Genomic DNA, 18,187 nt, shown 5'->3' with positions numbered 1-18,187 from the left:
GGCACGCATCCAGAGTGGTGCCAGGAGGTGAGAGGCGATGGCATCGACCACGACACAGACAGGCTGGAGGCAGCGTACGTCCTGCCCTCGGAGGACGAGGGCACACATTTTATGGGTGAGGAGATGACAGTGGGAGACTCCATGAAGGAGCTGGAGGAGCAGAACGGGGTCTACCTCGTAGGATATGCTGACCTGGAGACGGAGGGGGACAGTTATGAGTTCCAGTGTCCAACCACAGAGGAGTCCAAGCCTCCCACAGGCAGGGAACACCTGCGTAGGCCCTTGGCTAAAAAGAACGGAAAGTACGGCACACCGTTGGGGCAGAGGCGACCGGACGCCAACAGCACAGCCTGTAACAATCTCCAAAGCTCACAGAGCCCCTCCAGCGGCGGAGGAATCGCCAGCGAGGACGGTTTGTCGCTGCACAGGACGGACCCGAGGACCAAGGCGGTGGTGTGCAGCCTGTGCCCGCCGCCGGGCAAGGTGTTTAAGAACATGGCCGGCTTCTCCGTGCACCTGAAACAGCTGCACCGCAACGGCTTGGGAAAGAGCTTCTTCTGCGACATGTGCCAGAAGCACTGCCGTAACCAGCTGGTCCTGGACGACCACATACGGCGGCACGCCAGCAAGGCGGCCGTCTTCCAGTGCCCCCTGTGCTCCTTCAAGGCCCCCGGCAAGATCAGGAAGAGAGGGGTCAAGGGTCGCTTCGGGATCAGGGTCCACTTTGAGAAGGAGCACCCGGGGATCGTTCCCGAGTGCAAGATCTGCGAGAAGGACTTCCGGAACTTGGACTCATACCTGAAGGACCAGGTCAGGCACATCGGGGTCACTCCGTTCTACTGCCCCGAGTGCCAGATCTACGAGATGACAGAGAGGGGATTGCTGGTGCATATGAGGAACCACAACAAGCAGAAGGGGCACGGGGAGGGGGAGAGGGAGAGGGAGGAGGTGGGAGAGGAATCCCCCACAGAAGACTTAGACTGTTACTGACATAACAATGTGATGTTAGTGAGCCCCTCAGACCCAGGACAGACGCCAGTAGATCATCATCTGTCCCAATAGTAGGGCTGACCGATTAATCGAATTCAAATCGAAATCGCGATGTAATAGAACGCGGTATGCAAATCGCAAAGGCTGCGATATAAAAAAGAAAAGTGATTTGTTACCGTTACTGACTGGAAATCAGTACGATTCATTTATTTTTATTCTTATTTTACAATTCAGCAGTTAAATAAAGAAGTTTATAATATAAATTAATCTCAACACATCGGCCTGGCCTAAAGGAAAGAGCAGTTTTTATGTTGACTGCCTCCAATGTTGTGTTGGTCATGCTCTTTTTTTAGTGAATAATACACTAAAACTTATAATTTATTTGCAATCAATTATAAAAATCACACATTAAATCGCAATCGCAATATTGGTTCAAATAATCGCAATTCAATAATTTCCCCAAATCGTTCAGCTCTACCCAATAGCCTTACAAAAGTGACTTTCACCTTGGAGTTTGCACTATTATTTATTTACTGTTTTACATACTTACCTACACACTTACTATGTATGTACTTAGTACATACGTACAAACAAACGTCCTAATGCAACTGGATCGGGCAAATAATAGTCCATCAGTCAGCTGAAGCCATATCTTAAGGACATACATTTTGCACCTTTTCATTCATTTCATCCTTTGTGTTGGCCCCTCAGATAAGCTTTGTTCCTAATTGCTTAAGGTCTGTGGTTTTGTGGCGTCAATGATACAGTCTGGGTGTTTTCAATGGAGAAGTCCATTACTGTTTGACCAGCTCATGTTTATTGACAAGTTTATGTTTCAACTCAGTCCTGTTGAGTGGTTTGGTTTTGTAATTGTAACTTATGGCCTGGTCAGTTTTCTATGCCAGTTCATGTTTTTGATATGGGTTTGTACATTCCATTTATTTTTCTTTAAGACAGCACTTTGACTTTAGCACATCACACTACAACGTTTTGTAATGTAGTATTGACAATTTGGCCCGAAAACTAAAATGATATTAATATTCAGCCCTAATATGACTGGACCAAGAAAAGGTGTACCGGATGCAATAGTTCATAGTTCAATTTCCAAGCTTAAAGCTAATGGTAATTTAACTTCTCGGGCAGGTAGAGTCGATGTAGGGATTTAATGTTGCTTTTTGTTTTCCTAAGCTTCATTGTACACAGCCCCTCAAACTTAAAAGAATGTTTGTTTGTCCTTTGTCTTTTTGCACCTTTGAAGCATTAATAAAGGTTTTGTTCATATTTAACTACATATAAATATTTCTGAATGATGAGATGAAATGACTTGACCATTTATACATTTATCAACCTCCTTCAGCGGTTAGCCCGAAATACATTAGAATTTCTGCCCATTGTTAGCATTCCACATCCGTCTCCCACAATAATCACTTGATCAAATCTGGTAATGCGTTATTATAACATTAATAACAGAACAATGTGGTGAAGGATGTCCACCCATGGCCTCTTATTCAGTGGTGGCACAGTGGAGGCTTGCTGCGGTCTCTCTCTTTTCTGGCCAGGTGGGAAATCCTGGTTCCTGCTCAGGTCATTCAGGGACGGCCAGAACAATGGTAATATAAAAGCACTTAAACAAACTATATGTATTGATTTGTTCCTTGGATCCCAGGTTTAAAGAAAAGAAAAACTCCAAAACAACATTTGAAGTGCAAATTCAGAAGCACTCATAAGTGTGGGCCCTTTCAAGGCACAAGATATTTGAAATTGAATAAGCTGGTCAATAAAACAACATTTCCTATTTTTTGTCAAAGACCTTTTTTTATTTTCAATACAAAGTCTGACTCTCACTGCAGATATAAAAATGGAGAGTTTGACTAGCAGCAGGGCTAAATAAAATACACAAAGTGGTTTGTGAACATCTGGAGGTCAAATGGGTGATGTAGGGGAACACAAGTTAGCCCCAAAGGGAGAAAAAGAAATTCCTCTATTCATAGTCAACGAGAAAGAAAAAAATCATTCAACAATCATTACTTACACTCCTTCCCCAAATATGTACACTAAATGATGATTGAGGTGAAGATGCTATGCACATTATATACCCTATTATTTATATATATTTATAAAATAAATTTGCAAAGAAATTTGTTTTTTTTTGTGTTTTTCTCCCATGTTATACAGATACATCCCTTTATGTTACCAAACATTCAAATGACTTACAGAGAGTGAGCGAGGCTTGAGATTACCACAGCATTGGGTTTGATGCATTTTATCTAACCAATAAGCTTAGCTATTAAGCAGGAGGGAGTTCTTGAAGTCCAAGACACAGTTGGGTCTTCGCTAACCGGCATGAGCCATGGATTGATTGTCTGCTCAGAATACAATGGCTGCTATATCTCAGACTGCGGGAGCTTTGCCCAGTAGCATAGGCACAGACAGGTCCAGGACTGCGTTACAGTAATGGTAGATTAAACGTGGTAAGGCTGGCATAATTCTGTGATTTCGTTATTGCTACAAATCACCTGTGGAAATGACCCCAGAACTGCAATGTTTTGATGCTGCTTACAAGGACTGTGTTTACGGTAAGTGCCATAGACTTCCACTGTGGTCTAAAAACACATTGAAACATATAACATAGCCTCATTGTCAACATAGGTCATAGCTGTTTGGAGTGCCCTTGAGCAAGATCCTGAATCCCACAGTAGTTTTAAGGGAGGTCCCTTTGTCCTATGGTCTGCCCAGTGTAGGGCTGTACGTGAAATGTGGATTTTTCCCTCAGGGTTTACCTGCAACATTCAAGTCATTCTCATTAGTTAGTGGGTCAACTATAAGTGGACTCCTGTCTCCTGCTAATCAAGTTTATAAGCTTTATAGCTATTTGATGATGACGATGATGATGATACCTTAAGGACCCGTGACTGCTACACATTGAGCTGTTTGACAGGACAGGAGTTTGGAAGGTTACGACTTAACGGGAGATTGCAACGAGAGGAATTTCAACATCATTCCTAATACCAACATGAACACCATACAACGTGCAACAGCATGTGCCTTAAAACAAAATACATAATCCTAGAGAGAGCCACACAGAGCGTACTCCTGCAGTCACACACACACACACACACACACAGACAGGTCCCACACGCAGGGTTTGTTCCGAGGCAGGAGTAAAGCAACATAGTGATGGAATGGAAACACTCGTACAGCCTGGGTTTCAAGCATTTTGCGGTTGCTATTTAATACAGTAGAACTTACACTAACGTTGCCTGTCATTTCCTTTGGAAGGGTTTGGCGTCCCTGGTGAGACGCGGCTCTGTCTGCTCGCCGCCCGGCTGTTCCTATGCCTACACCGGCCAACCAGGTGTGCTTGTGTCTAAAGCAGCTCGAACTGAGCATCGAGAGAGAAACAATAGATAGCATTGTCTTTTCATTTCTTAGAAACCTGAGTTGCCTAACGCATATTTACACTTCAGTCCCCGTCCCCCCTCCCTTACCCAACCCTGTCCCACACACACACATATGGACACCGTTGGCTCTGGCCTTGGGCATGGAGGAGGGACAAGGTTCGGATCCCCTCCTGCCTTGCTGTTCTATACCCCTGTCCCTCGTCCTCTCTTGAGTCGGCCATTTTCAGCTGGAGGTGGATGGTTCCCCCGTGGATACGCTCCAGAGGCCAGTTTGGGGCTGAGGGTGACATCGTTGATTGGAGGCTGTGATTGGCTAGAAGGTTTGACCAGATTCTTTACATTGGGTAGAACAGGCATGGCCTCCATGTTCTATATTCATGTCGGTTCGGCCAATTTCATGCATCTTTTTGGCTCATTTATCAATTTGACGACTAACCTTCCCTCACAGGGTTGGGTACACCAACCCTCTGATTTGAAAATAGCTTAACAGCAGAAAGGCCTAGAGCTTGGGAGTCACGATGCAAGGAGGGTGAGCGATATTTTTGATATGCCGAATTGCCAAGTGTAAGTTGCACTTTCCAAGTTTCCACGGTGCAAATGAACGCAGCTAATAGCGAGGCCTATTCAATCAGCCAATGAGGGTTCAGGGGCTGACTTCAATACGCTTGCTCTGACTCTATATGCTGACAGGGTCATCAGCAGAGGCTGCTTGAGGCTTTTAAATGCATGATATAACTCCTCAGTACAATACATAGGTATAATAACATTGATTGTAGGTCTTTGAAATGCATACATGAGATTATTGATACGCTATTGTTTAATGTTCCTCAATATTTGGGAATAAATACAGCACGTTCGATGTTGTCTTGGTTTGTCCTGACCTTAAGAGTCTCTGGTTTCAAGAAGGCAAGGCTTGATTGTCCGAAACAGGGACTGAGAAGACACCACGCTAGTTAAGAGACGGAAAGGATTTATTTTCCCTTTCAGCTTTTAGCCGCTAATAGCTCCTTTCAGTCAGCTAATAACTGTCTCTTTACAGCTAGCTGCTAACTAACTCCTTTCAGCTACTTGCTAATAGCTCCTTCCAGTAAGCTACAAACAAGCTCCTCTCAGCTAGCCGCTAACTAGCTCCTTTCAGCCATTTGCTAATGCGCTCATGTCGGCAGCTATTTGATGGCTCACCTCTCCGGCCCAGTCTGTCTGTTCTGGAACACAGAGGGCTAGCATGGATTCTAACAAGGCTACAGTAAGACAAAATATTTTTTTTGGAATGGTCCACGGCGGTCCGGGCCCCGGGAGGGAGAGAGAGACAGAGGGAGGGGGAGAGAGAGAGAGAGGAGAGAGACGGAGAGGCTGTTTTGATTCGTTATCTTTTTTGGCGTCAAAGGTTGCTAGGTCCATCAGTAGTCTCTCCCTGAGACCAGCGGGGGGTCTGACGGGAGCTCAGATCGAGGTCAGAGTGGGGGTGTTCAGGGAATGCAGGCGGCCCGGTATGGGGGTGGGGGGGGGTGTCACAGAGCGGTCGAGGTGAGCTTCTTCAGGCCCCTCCGCTGGGCCAGCGTGGAGCAGCCCACTGGCTCCAGGACCGTGGACACGTTCCTGTTGAGGGCCGAGTAGGTGGCTGCCATGGCGCCCTGGAGTAAACACACAGAAACACTTTCAGCCCAGGGTATCAGCTTGTGTCCCATTATGTGGTTAGGATTATGGTGTGTGTGTGTGTGTGTGTGTGTGTGTGTGTACCTTGACAAGGTGTGGGGCGTCCTGTCGGTTGAGGGTGTACTTTGGCAGCTGTTCGCGGTGTATCACCCATGGGTGCCGGAGCACCTGTCCTGCTGTCAGCCGCTGGCTGGGGTCCACATGGAGCATCTTGGACACCAGGTCCTAGGGGTCAGAGGTCAGAGTGCATGGTCAGGGTCAAACACTAATACGGTGAACCACAAACATCAAACATTTCCAATAAGAGGATGCAATACATCAATATCATAAGCGGTGGAGATGTTATGCAAGCCCAAACATTACATTTTTACCTTCACTGATGAGTATTGGCTATTTCAACAGTTATGTGTGTGGTTGTGTTTTTATGTGTTTTTTTGTGTGTTTTTTCATGCGTATGTGTGTTTTTGTGTGTGTGCTTTCGTGTGTGTGTGCCCGCGCCCACCTTGGCCTCAGTGGAGACAGAGTTCCAGTACCCTCCACTCAGGGAGAATTTCCCACTGCCTATCCGAGCCAAGATCTCCTCGGGGGTGTCGTCTGGGCCGTTCGCAAAGGGAGTGAACCTGGAGAGAGAGAGAGAGAGAGAGAGAGAGAGAGAGACAGAGACAGAGACAGAGAGAGAGAGAGAGAGAGCGAGACAGAGAGAGAGAGAGAGAGAGAGAGAGAGAGAGAGAGAGACAGAGACAAAGACAGAGAGAGACAGAGTGAGAGAGAGAGAGGGGGGGGGGGATTGAGCACATTAGAAGGAGAGAGGAAGGGAGGGGGTGGGGAGATGCAAACATTTATACCTGGAAAGGTTATTGAACCTCCATCTCTATATGCAGCTTCCAGATGGAGATAGACAATACTCTAGCTTTACTCTAGCGCACACATTCCACACGCACAAACAGAGACTCAATCCGAGTGCCTGTGTACATGACACACACACTGACTGACACACGTACCCTGTGAGCATGGTGTATAGCAGGACTCCAAGGCTCCAAATGTCGCAGGCCGCATCATATCCCTGCTTCTTCAACACCTGACAGTAGAAATTAGAAGCTACATTAGGAAGTTTGAAAATAGAAAAATCCATTCATTATTTTTTTTGCCCATTCTACCCAATTAACCATCTAAAATCCAGACGGACTCAAGGATGTGTGGCAACGAACAAATTTAGGATAAAGAGAGGAGGAGCATGGGAGAGACAGCGAGACAGAGCAATGTATAGAGAGCAGGAAGTGGAAAGACGGACTGGGCTGAGGGTTAGGGACAAACAGGAAGTGGTCATACCTCGGGGGCTACGAAGTTGGCGGTGTAGCACGGCGTCATCAGAAGGCCGTTCTCGGCGCGGAGCTGCTTGGCGAAGCCAAAGTCACAGATGCGTATGGACTCGGCGTTCCCGCTCTCGTCCACGTACAGGATGTTACTGGGCTTAAGGTCTCTGTGGACCACCTGCCCCACACACACACACACACACACACACACACACACACACACACACACACACACACACGTAAAGAATCAGGAGGGTTAGCTAAAAATGCATCACATTAAAGTTCTGGGTACTTTCGCTGGAAACACGGCCTGTTTGTGTCTGTGTCTGTCTGTGTGTCTGTCTCTGTGTGTGTGTGTGTGTGTGTGTCTGTGTGTGTGGGTGTGTCTGTGTCTGTGTGGGTGTGGGTGTGTCTGTGTCTGTGTCTGTGTGTGTATGTGTGTGTGTGTGTCTGTGTGTGTGTGGGTGTGTCTGTGTGCGTGTGTGTGTGTGTGCGTGCGTGCGGCCCCCCTCACCCCCTGGACGTGGAGGTACTCCAGGGTCTTGGTGACGGTGTACAGCACGGCGCTCGCCTCTCTCTCCGAGAAGAACTTCTGCCGCAGGATCTTGTCCAGCAGCTCGCCGCCCTTCATCAGCTCAGAGACCAGGTAGACGGAGCGCCCGTCGTCAAACACCTGGGAACACCACAGGGGGTCAGACGCTTGTCCCCAGACCCCCCGGGGGTCAAGACCCACCCCCTAAACGCATCTGGGGTGGCAGGAGATTGTTGACATCAGCATGAGATAGCGGATGATCCACTGTCTGTTTTAAAGGTCTCAGAGGCGTCCGGTACGCAAGGAACTGACATCATCATCACGGCTAATGATTCGTAGTGACGAGCGATAAATGGCGCGTCTGAGACTTTACTACACTATTACAAACATTAATAATACATTAATGTATAATTGATTAGTACACATGCATATACGAATGCAACTATGATAATAGTACAATGATGCCACTGTCAATATCGGACCCAGCATTATAGTGCAGTTGGAGTGGAGGTCATCATCAGTGGGCTCGTTGTTAGTTCTGCTCACTTTGCGCAGGACTCAAGTCTAACTGTGCTTTCACACCAAATGCGGCGCGAATAGTTGTGAACAACAACGTTTCTTTCTGCCCATTCATTCTCAACCACGGCCCAGACAACCACCAGTACGAGTCTCTACTTATTGTACAGTATCAGAGACGTGCGTTCACACACCCAAACAAGGGTCCTTTTGTGTGCGTGTGGACCCACTGTATTAAAGTCAATGCATCTTTGCAATGACTTTGACTTGGACGGATTCAAGCCACGCCTTCATCTTTGGTGGGAACACACCTTAGCGGCCGCAATCATTCAGAAACATTGTTTGGCGCTGTGTGCTTTGGGATCAGGGGCTCCGCGCCCGGCGGAGCGTCAGACTGGCAGGGCGGGACTCACGTCTTTGAGGGTGATGATGTTAGGGTGCTGGCCGTATCTCAGTAGGATCTCCACCTCCTCCGTGGGGTCCCTCTTCGCCTTGCTAATGATCTGCGGGCGACAGGCGCAGGCATGGTAACACACGCTAGGAGGGGCGCGAGGATGGAAGCGGGTGCCCTGCTGGAGGGGGCGGGGCCGTGGGAGGGCGGGCCTACCTTGACTGCGTACTCCATGCCGGTGCCTTTGTGCAAACAGCGCTTGCAGATGGAGTACGACCCCACGCCGATGTCCTCCTTGATGTCATACGCGTCCGAGAACTGAGACGTGCTTCTGTGCAGCTGCTGAGCGCACGCGCGCACACACACACACACACACACACACACACACACACACACACCGCAAGTAAACGTTATTATACAGCATTGTTCAGTACTTGATCCTGATTGGTCAATAACGCTCCCAAGGTATGCATTAACAATATAATACCTTTACTATGACATTTGGTAACGGTTGAGTTTCTTCCTCCGTTATCGCAACAAAACTGAAGCCTCTGAAGAGCTGATGGGCGTTGGCACTGGGAGGCACTCCTGGGGAATCTGGAGAGTGTGCAAGCACACACACACACACACACTATGTCTATTATCAGGTACACTATGTATAGACGGGTTTGTGAGGCTGTGTGTGTTAGTGAGTGACAGAGTGAGTGAGTGTGTACCTCTTGGGGTCTTGGCGGTGAACTCTGGGTCGAAGTAGAAGGTGTCATCGGGACGGCCTGAGGCGGGTTTGAAAGGAGGAGGGATCTCCCTGCGGAAAAGCTTCTACACCAGGTAGAGAGAGAGAGAGAGAGAGAGAGAGAGAGAGAGAGAGAGAGAGAGACAGAGAGACAGAGAGAGAGAGAGATAGAGACGCAGACAGAGAGAGAGAGAGAGAGAGAGAGAGAGAGAGAGAGAGAGAGAGACAGAGACAGAGACAGAGAGAGACAGACAGAGAGAGACAGAGAGAGAGACCGAGAGACACAGACAGATTGAAGGAGTGAGAGAAAGACAGAGAGAGAACTCAGACAAAGCTCAAAAGCTAAAACATCCCCATTGCTAATCAATCAATGGTGGAAACAGACAATTCTATATCACAGAGGCTGACTGGTGACACTTCGTATTGGATGAGGTGTGTTGGTGATGAAGTGCTTGAGAGCAGGTCGACTGGGAGGCGAGGAAGGTGGTTTGTTTTGGTATTACTATGGCAACGGCAGGTATCAACAACAGGTGGAGTGAGAGAGAGAAGAGGCGAGAGTGACTCACATTCCAGTCAATGGTGTTGTAGAAATGATGTCTTTTAATCTCCTCCACACCATCTGGTCCCGCTCCTGTACACACACACACGCACACGCACACACACACACACACACACACACACACACACACACACACACGTCAGCACAGATAACTGAGATAATAGGCTGATATTTACCTTGTAAACAGAATTTCACAAGATCAATAGCTAACAATAGCTGGCTATAACAATTGTCAGTGCAGTTGTTGCTAGTTGTAGCCACTTATTTCAAGCAGCATGTTTAGCAAGTGGTGTTCAGCGTGTTCAGCTTCTGAGCTTATGCCAGGTGGGCGGATGTGCTACCTAGCCTGTTAGCCGGGTTCCGCTTGAACAGGTTCCTGAGGAGACTCTGGGCTTCTGAACTCAAGAACTGTGGCATCCCCAACTTGGCCCTGGAGGTAGATAGGTGGTAGGGAGGGAGGGAGGGAGGGAGGGGGGAGGAAATGTTGAAAAAGGGATTAAAAAGAGGGAAAGAGAAAATGGAAAAGATAGAGAACAGAGGCCAGAGAGGTACAATAGGAGAACACACACACACACACACACACACACACACACACACACACACACACACACACACACACACACACACGAAAAAGAGCGTTGAAGAGAAGTGCTAACAGGGTATAATTATGTCCGTGTCATGATGCCACAGTCACTAATACCTTGTTTATTCACATGATGGCTGCACTGGGGCTCAGCCCGCTGCCTCTGAATTACTAGATTCCAATATAAACACACATGCATCAGCACACACACCGAAACACTTGTGCACTCGCACAGGAAACCAGGTCAGCACTCTAAAGAACTGCAGCGCAGCGTTTCACATGCCGAAAGGCAAACAGAGAGATAAAAAAGAGGAAAGGAAAGACTGCTTCCTCTGCGACAGCAAAGAGATCACGTTTCACTCTCCTTTTATAAAACTCTCTCCCTCTCTCTCCGCTTTAGTCCCCTTTCATCTACAATCACTCCCTTCTGTACCTCTATCACTCTATTCTCACACCCGTCTCCCTCTCTCTCTCTCTCTCTATTCCTTTGAAGCCATCCTATTAGTTCAGTCCATTTCTTTCATTCTCTCAGTTCCTCTCTGTTCTGTCTTTCCCTCTGCATCCCCATATGTCATCATGTCTCTCTCCCTGTATCCCTCTCTCTATGTCTCTTTTTAAATATATATATATATATATATATATATATATATATATATATATATAAAGAGAGAAAAAAATAAAATCTCTCTCTCTCTCTCCCACTCTCCCTCTCATGTCTTAATCTCATTGCATCTCTCAAATAAATAATAATAAATAATAATAATAATAAATTATAATATAATAAAATGTGCTTTATTGGCATGATTGATGAAACACTATTGCCAAAGCATCATACAATCTAAACACATTCTACGTCTCTCTCTTCTCTTGATCTCTCCCCATCAAACTCTGTGCCTCTCTCTAATGTAGAGGGACATAGAAGTGCAGGTGTGGGTGGCGAGGGACTCACTTTAGGATCATAGTCATGGTCTCCTTCCTGTCCTTTCCCTGGAAGGGTAGAGTCCCAGTCAGCATCTCAAACTGAGGGAGAGACACACAGAGGAATGGAGAGAGTTAGCTTCATCATTTTCACTGTATATATACACCTTTACATTGTTATTGTATTGCATGGTATTCTTTACCATCTCGTTCATTTGACTGGTACTGGTACAACACTTTAAAACAAGGATACATTAGTTAATCATGAAGTAGCATTAGCCAAAACAGTTATAAGCATTAAAGAACAAAATGGAAATCTCAAAGATTTCCATTTTGTTCTCTTCAGCGAAACCTTTGGTGATAAGTGGTAATGGTTCCCAGAGATAACTCCCAGTTCAGTACATTAGTAATACTGCCAATGCAAGGGCTTTCATTAGTGGGCCATAGGCTCCACTACCAATGGAATAGATAGTAAATTAATGGTCATTTACATGAAATCTTCAAGATTTCGACTTTAACAGTTCATTAACAATGAACTAGTAATCATTTACTGTGTGCTCATGTTAACTAAGCGATCAATGTATACATTATTTAATATGCTTAGGGTTAACCCTAACCCCTATGCTTACGATATGGAATGCATGCTACTGCATCAACTAATGTTAAATAATGGTCAATTATAGGACCCTAATTGTAAAGTACTATGTACGTCCGTTAGCAATGTAAACTTGTTTCGCAGGCCAATAAAAAAAAAAAATACAAACTAAATGCCCTAAATGCAATAAAACCCACATTTGAAAATGAGCGAGAGAGAGAATCCAAAGAGACAAACGGACAAGAGGAAGGAAAGACATTGTCCACGTTTCTCCCCCTATCCTCCATTTTTGTCAAGGACGAAAAGAGAAAAGCATACGATCAAAATGCCATTTTTCACCACGCAGGCCCCATTCTCTCTGAGATTTAGTTGACGTCCAATGAATGTCCTATACTCTGATTGGCAGGCAGCCACGACCAACCGGGCGCCCTTCTCACCATGAGCACGCCGTAGGACCACCAATCAGCGCTGTGCGTGTGTCCCCTCCTGTTGACCACCTCCGGGGCCATGTACTCCACCGTCCCGCAGAACGAGTACGCCTTGTTGTCATGGTCGACGGCCTCCTTGCTCAGGCCAAAGTCTGCATTGCGCGCACACACACACACAGATTATAATATTAAAGTCAGCCAGAAGGATAAATGTAAACATATAAATGCAAGCACACCGTAACACGCAGGGAGTAAAACACACCCACACACACGCACACACCCTACCTGTGAGTTTGATGTGTCCTTCTTCATCTAACAAGATGCTGAAATAACACACATGGTTTCATTAAAAATGATTTTCATTAATTCATGCTAATTCAAGAATTTATATGTGTGTGTGTGTGTGTGTGTGTGTGTATATATGTGTTTATGTAGTGGACAGGGGTAGTTTTAGTTTCTGTCTGTCTGTCTGTCTGTCTGTCTTTATGTATGGGACAGTGGTAGTATTTCTATGTGTGTATGTGTTGATGTATGGGACAGGGGTAGTATCTATCTTTGTGTGTATGTGTTGATGTATGGGACAGGGGTAGTATCTATCTTTGTGTGTATGTGTTGATGTATAGGACAGTGATAGTATTTATCTTTGTCTGTATATGTTGTTGTATGGCACAGGGGTCTTACTTCTCGGGCTTCAGGTCTCTGTAAATGATTCCCAGACCGTGCAGATGGTCCAGCGCCAGGGCCAACTCCGCCAGGTAGAACTTTACGTCCTCTTCAGTGAACATCACCTGCACGCACGCACACACACACATACACGTTAGGGGTGCCGTTGCTCTTACATTGGCTCAAACCATTACACTTTGGTAACCATACAGGTGCGGTATTCCACATTCTGGTCGCCCCACCTAGCTAGCATTCAGATCCAAGATTGCCGTTATGTAAATAAAAAAAATGTAATCAGGAATCTTTGCTTCAGGAACATTTATATCATCAGGCTGACTCGAAAATCGATTTTCTTTGTAAAAACAATCGAAAAGTAGGCCTGGTTGTCAATGGTATCTTAGTGGATGCTAACTAATGGTACCCTCCTACAGAAGGTACTATACAGTGTCCTGGCCAATAGTCAATATGCGTCAACCATCTTCGACATCACGGCTGCTTCTGAACCTTTACTCTGTGTTTGAGCTGTTGTTCCCTGTCTGTTGTACACTGTGAGCTGTCCGCTGCCAAAGGCCCCGTCCCCGGGGAACAAGGCCTTAGGTCTGCCGGGGAGCACTGCGGGGTACCTCCTTGGAGAGCCTTGTGAACAGATCTCCTCCGCGCAGGAAGTCCAGGATCAGGTACAGCTTCCCCTCTGTCTGGAACGCTGAGGGAGAGAACGAGGAGGGAGGGCAGGGAGAGGAGGGAGAGAGAGGAGGGAGAGACGAGAGCACAAGGTTAAAAACAATAAAAAGGAGAGTGAAGCGAAAGGGCAGGGAATAGAAGTGCTTGTTGTCAGGGAACTGATTTATTCCTCCTCGTCGCTAAATGCTTCTTCTGTAACAGGAACAGAGCCCATAACACTGTAGTAAGAGGTGATTGGCCGCCGTTCAGCTGCTGAGTCACCGCGGACGTCAGGGATTGGTTGGCGGCCGACTCGCTGACTCACCATAGTGCAGCTTGACGATGAAGGGGTGGTTGACCTCCACCAAGATGTCTCTCTCCATCTTAGTTCTCACTCGGTCCCGCACTGGAAACACAAACAGAAAAAATGTATACTAACACACAATACATTTTACCCTTGCATACAAATGTGCATCCATACAAACTAGCTAGCCCACCTCTCCCTCCCTCTCAATCAAATTTAAAAACCTTTATTGGACCTGCTTAATACATACTGCTGATATTGTCAAAGAGGCAGAACTCTAAAAAAGGAAAGATTCCCTCTATCTTGGAGAGATATTGAACTCAAGACGTGACCTGGCCCAGCTTGTTATGGTCAAAGAATTATTTTGTCTGTGAATGAAATCATACTCCTTGGTTAGCTGAGGGCATAACTGAACAAAGAGGAGAGACAGATTCAGTTCAGTTGGATCAAAACAGAGCTCAAGGGATGTGTTATTTTACAACCACCAGAGGGCGCTAGTTGAACAGGACAGGAGTTCCTCCCTTAGATCTCTTGCCTCTATCCTATTTGACCCATCCCTGTCTCTGTCTCTGTCTCTCTCTGCCTCCCTCTCCCTGTGCCACACTCTCTCTCTCGTTCTCTGCCACTCTTCGTCTCTCAGCCTGCATCTCTCTCTTTACCTTTAAGTGTGGCCTTCTTCAGAACCTTCATGGCATACAACTGGCCTGCATCTGGTCCTGTGATCTTTCTCACCAAAAACACCTGCAGGCACAAACACAGCCACACGCAAAGATGATATAAATGGGGTGTGTTTGTATAGATCCGGCTGTGTGAGGTATAATCGATGTGTGTCAATTATGTGTGTGTGTGGGTATGCGTGTTAATTATATGTCTGTGGCATGCGTGCACCAGGCTCTAGAAACAGGCTCCACTTGGCCCCAACAGAACAGCACAAACAACATTAACATTTGCTTGGATATGACCCACTTTATTGGTAATGGTTATTATTATCTTCATGAAGTTATCTGTCATGAAGCACACACACACACACACACACACAGGTAATGGCCCTTGACGGGGGATACCAGAGGCCTCAACCTGCCATCTCCATGGCAACCTACTGTCAAATACTGGCATTGGGGATATATTCATGGAGATCTGTGGCACACTCAGACTCACTCACAGTGCATGTGTAAACAGTAAAGGTGTGAATGAAGGCTCGCATGACAGACACACACACAAATGTCAAACACACACACGTCACATGAACACACTCAGTGCATTTAAACACACAGTACAACACACATACACACATGCACACATGCGCACACACGCACACACACGCACACACCTTGCCGAAGGAGCCCTGTCCCAGGACCTTGCGCAGTTCAAACTGCCGCGGGTCGGCCCGCTCGGACCCCTCCTTCACGTGCAGGGTGATGTTGATCTCCTTCATGGGGACTTCCTCCTGGGGAGCACACAGACGCACGCAGAGAAAATCAATCGTTATTCAGCTATGGTCCACCCTCCGAAAACACAAAATGCCCATTCAGATGCAGGAGAACCGACCAAAGAGCAGAATGACATCACGGTGAGCAGGTGACCCTCCGCTCGACGACACAATGTTCCGGTGAACCACTACAGCAGCGAGCACAACAATGGAGATCCCGTGCAAGCCGTGCTGCGATGCTTCTGGTCCCATCGTGGCCACGTCTCACTACTCAGGGATGCCTTGATCGTCTGAGTTAGTGTGTGTGTGTGTGTGTGTGTGTGTGTGTGTGTGTGCGGGTGTGGGTGTGTACATGAAGCTAAGCCCTGTATGCATGCATGCAAATGTACAATGTATGTATGTCACTAGTTGAAGTGCCTTTGGGACAACGTCCTATATCTTCCTCCCCACAGAGATTCAAGTCATCAACGTTAATCCAAGCACACGCTCTGTACATTCAAAGTCACACACACACAAGCACTGTGCATTCAAAGTCACACACACACAAGCACTGTGCATTCAAAGTCCCACACGCACCGAAACTGTGCATTCAATCGAGCACAAACACAAAATCATCATGTTCTCATCTCCGACACACACTTGTCCACAACACATCCTGTCATCTCGTTCTCAGTGACTCGTGATCTCACACTTTGATGGTGTGCGTGTGTCCAAATCCCCCTTTGCCAGCTATTTTATATGTACCACAGCAGGCTCCGTCTGCCCAATGACGCGATGAAACCACAACAATAAACCCATGAAGATCCTCTTTCTGTTTCTGTGCGAGTTCTCTCTTTCTCCTCCGGACAACCGCTTCCTTGTCCCTCCGTCTTTCCAGCCTGCTGCCAGCCGATGGTTCCCCTCCCAGCCTGCGGTCTACCTCCTTCCGTCGTATTTGGGTCGTTGGGTTCTGTCCATCAGGTCCAGACACTGTCCCGGCGTTCTTGATATTCCTCCCATTCCTTTGCATTTCACCTCGGCTACCGCTCACACACAGACACACACACTCACACACAAACACACACACACACACACACCTTCTCATTCCATCCACCCAAAGCTCTCTAGCCTACATCGTGGTCTGCGTTTCTCTCCCCTCCTCTGCTCCTGTTTTTGCGAACACACCTGCTCCTCTTCACCTCCTGTGTCTTCTTCTCCGCCCTTCTTCCGTACCTGTACTTCCCAGGTGAGCGGCCTGTGTGGGGTTGGGTGTGGCAGTGCATTGTGGGTCCTGTAGTCTCGGGCGTGGCTCCGTGGGGCGAGCATGTCGGCGTTGGATCCTGCCTGGGCTTGTGATCCTCGCCGTTCCTCTACTGCTTCTACACTGAGTCTGCCGCCGTCCTCCTTCCTGTGCCTCCTCCCTCCCCCTCTCCCACTTTCTCTCCCTCCAGCCATCCTTTAATATGCCCTCCCTTTCTTCTCTCTCACACATTTTCTATCTTTACTTCAACTGTTCTCACCTCTGCTCTGGTTTGGACTGGTCCCGCTCTCCTCAGTGGGGATACAGGAGTGTAGTGTAGTGTAGTGTGTGCGCGTGCCTCAAGAGGATCAGCCAAATAGCTTGCCACTTTAACTTTTCCGTTTTACACTTATCAGTCCACCTCCTTTTCTCGCTTCAACTTCAAAGAAAAAATTGTCCTCTCTTCCAAATACTGCAATTTCACCGTTCCAAAACGTAAGAGCCCTGGCCGGGCCAAGTAACCAGCGTTGTCCACGTGCAGCGGAGCTTCTGGTTAATTTGATGGTATTGAGTAAACAGACTGCATCTACCCAAACCCAGGTACCCAGAGTTTATCCTGCTACTGAGTAGTACTGAGTGCAATGTTGTGCATGTGATTGTGTGTGCAGGTGCGTGTGCGTGTGCATGTGTGTGCATGTGATTGCGTGTGTGTTCATGTGATTGTGTGTGCATTTGATTGTGTGTGTGTGTGCGTGCGATTGTGTGCATGTGATTGTGTGTGCGTGTGCGTGCGTCAACAACAGACGGAGATTGGCAGACGTGTTGACAAAAAGCTCATGTAACGCCTTCTAATCAAAGGATTAAAAAAACTGCAAAGCCAAGCACCTGTGCTCTTAACACATGCACATGCGCACGCACACACACGCACAATACATACAAAAATACAGTTGCGCACATGATTGAATTTGCCAAGGCGTTAAATTATCTTAATTGGTTGATCTACTAATTTAACTAAACAGGTGCCGAAACTTACTTAGCTATGAAATGCTCATTAGTGATATGCAAGCTGGATTATTATAATTTATTATTAACTTTAACTGTGGCTCACACACACATCCAAGGTCAAAATCAGAGCCCAACAACCACACACTCATAGCATGAAACAATCTAAATATGACGCGGGGCCAGGACTGGAGGCGGAGCCTGTGAAAGAGGCGGTCCAATCAGCGAAACAAGTTTCACCTGCCAATCAGATTGACCGCACCTAAAACGACACGTTCGACTTTCCCAGCGGACG

At 47.0% G+C, this 18,187-nt stretch overlaps 1 protein-coding gene across 2 annotated transcripts in view; it reads right to left on the bottom strand.

Moving 5' to 3' along the window:
• Nucleotides 1-2,791: 2,791 nt before the first annotated feature.
• The window catches only part of rps6ka3b (ribosomal protein S6 kinase, polypeptide 3b), a 31,630-nt gene continuing 16,234 nt past the window's right edge, over nt 2,792-18,187 (bottom strand). Inside the window, exons 3-22 of one of the 2 annotated variants that reach the window (XM_079754970.1) lie at nt 15,573-15,689; nt 14,902-14,983; nt 14,264-14,344; nt 13,902-13,981; nt 13,297-13,403; nt 12,901-12,938; nt 12,625-12,767; nt 11,624-11,694; nt 10,433-10,521; nt 10,099-10,163; nt 9,516-9,618; nt 9,287-9,396; nt 9,016-9,141; nt 8,822-8,911; nt 7,875-8,033; nt 7,377-7,538; nt 7,049-7,125; nt 6,550-6,667; nt 6,132-6,272; nt 2,792-6,025 (exon numbers count right to left, since the gene is read on the bottom strand). In XM_079754970.1, the coding sequence (XP_079611096.1) occupies nt 5,903-6,025; nt 6,132-6,272; nt 6,550-6,667; nt 7,049-7,125; nt 7,377-7,538; nt 7,875-8,033; nt 8,822-8,911; nt 9,016-9,141; nt 9,287-9,396; nt 9,516-9,618; nt 10,099-10,163; nt 10,433-10,521; nt 11,624-11,694; nt 12,625-12,767; nt 12,901-12,938; nt 13,297-13,403; nt 13,902-13,981; nt 14,264-14,344; nt 14,902-14,983; nt 15,573-15,689 (2,082 nt within the window). In that variant the 3' untranslated portion in view covers nt 2,792-5,902. The remainder of the gene's footprint in view (nt 6,026-6,131; nt 6,273-6,549; nt 6,668-7,048; nt 7,126-7,376; nt 7,539-7,874; nt 8,034-8,821; nt 8,912-9,015; nt 9,142-9,286; nt 9,397-9,515; nt 9,619-10,098; nt 10,164-10,432; nt 10,522-11,623; nt 11,695-12,624; nt 12,768-12,900; nt 12,939-13,296; nt 13,404-13,901; nt 13,982-14,263; nt 14,345-14,901; nt 14,984-15,572; nt 15,690-18,187) is intronic. The other variant, XM_079754971.1, reaches the window with a different exon arrangement.

The sequence above is a fragment of the Pollachius pollachius genome, assembly GCF_949987615.1.
Source record: "Pollachius pollachius genome assembly, chromosome: 17".
Classification (NCBI taxonomy): Eukaryota; Metazoa; Chordata; class Actinopteri; order Gadiformes; family Gadidae; genus Pollachius; species Pollachius pollachius.
Note: the sequence above shows the minus strand (reverse complement) of the source record. Positions and strands in the feature narration are given on the sequence as shown.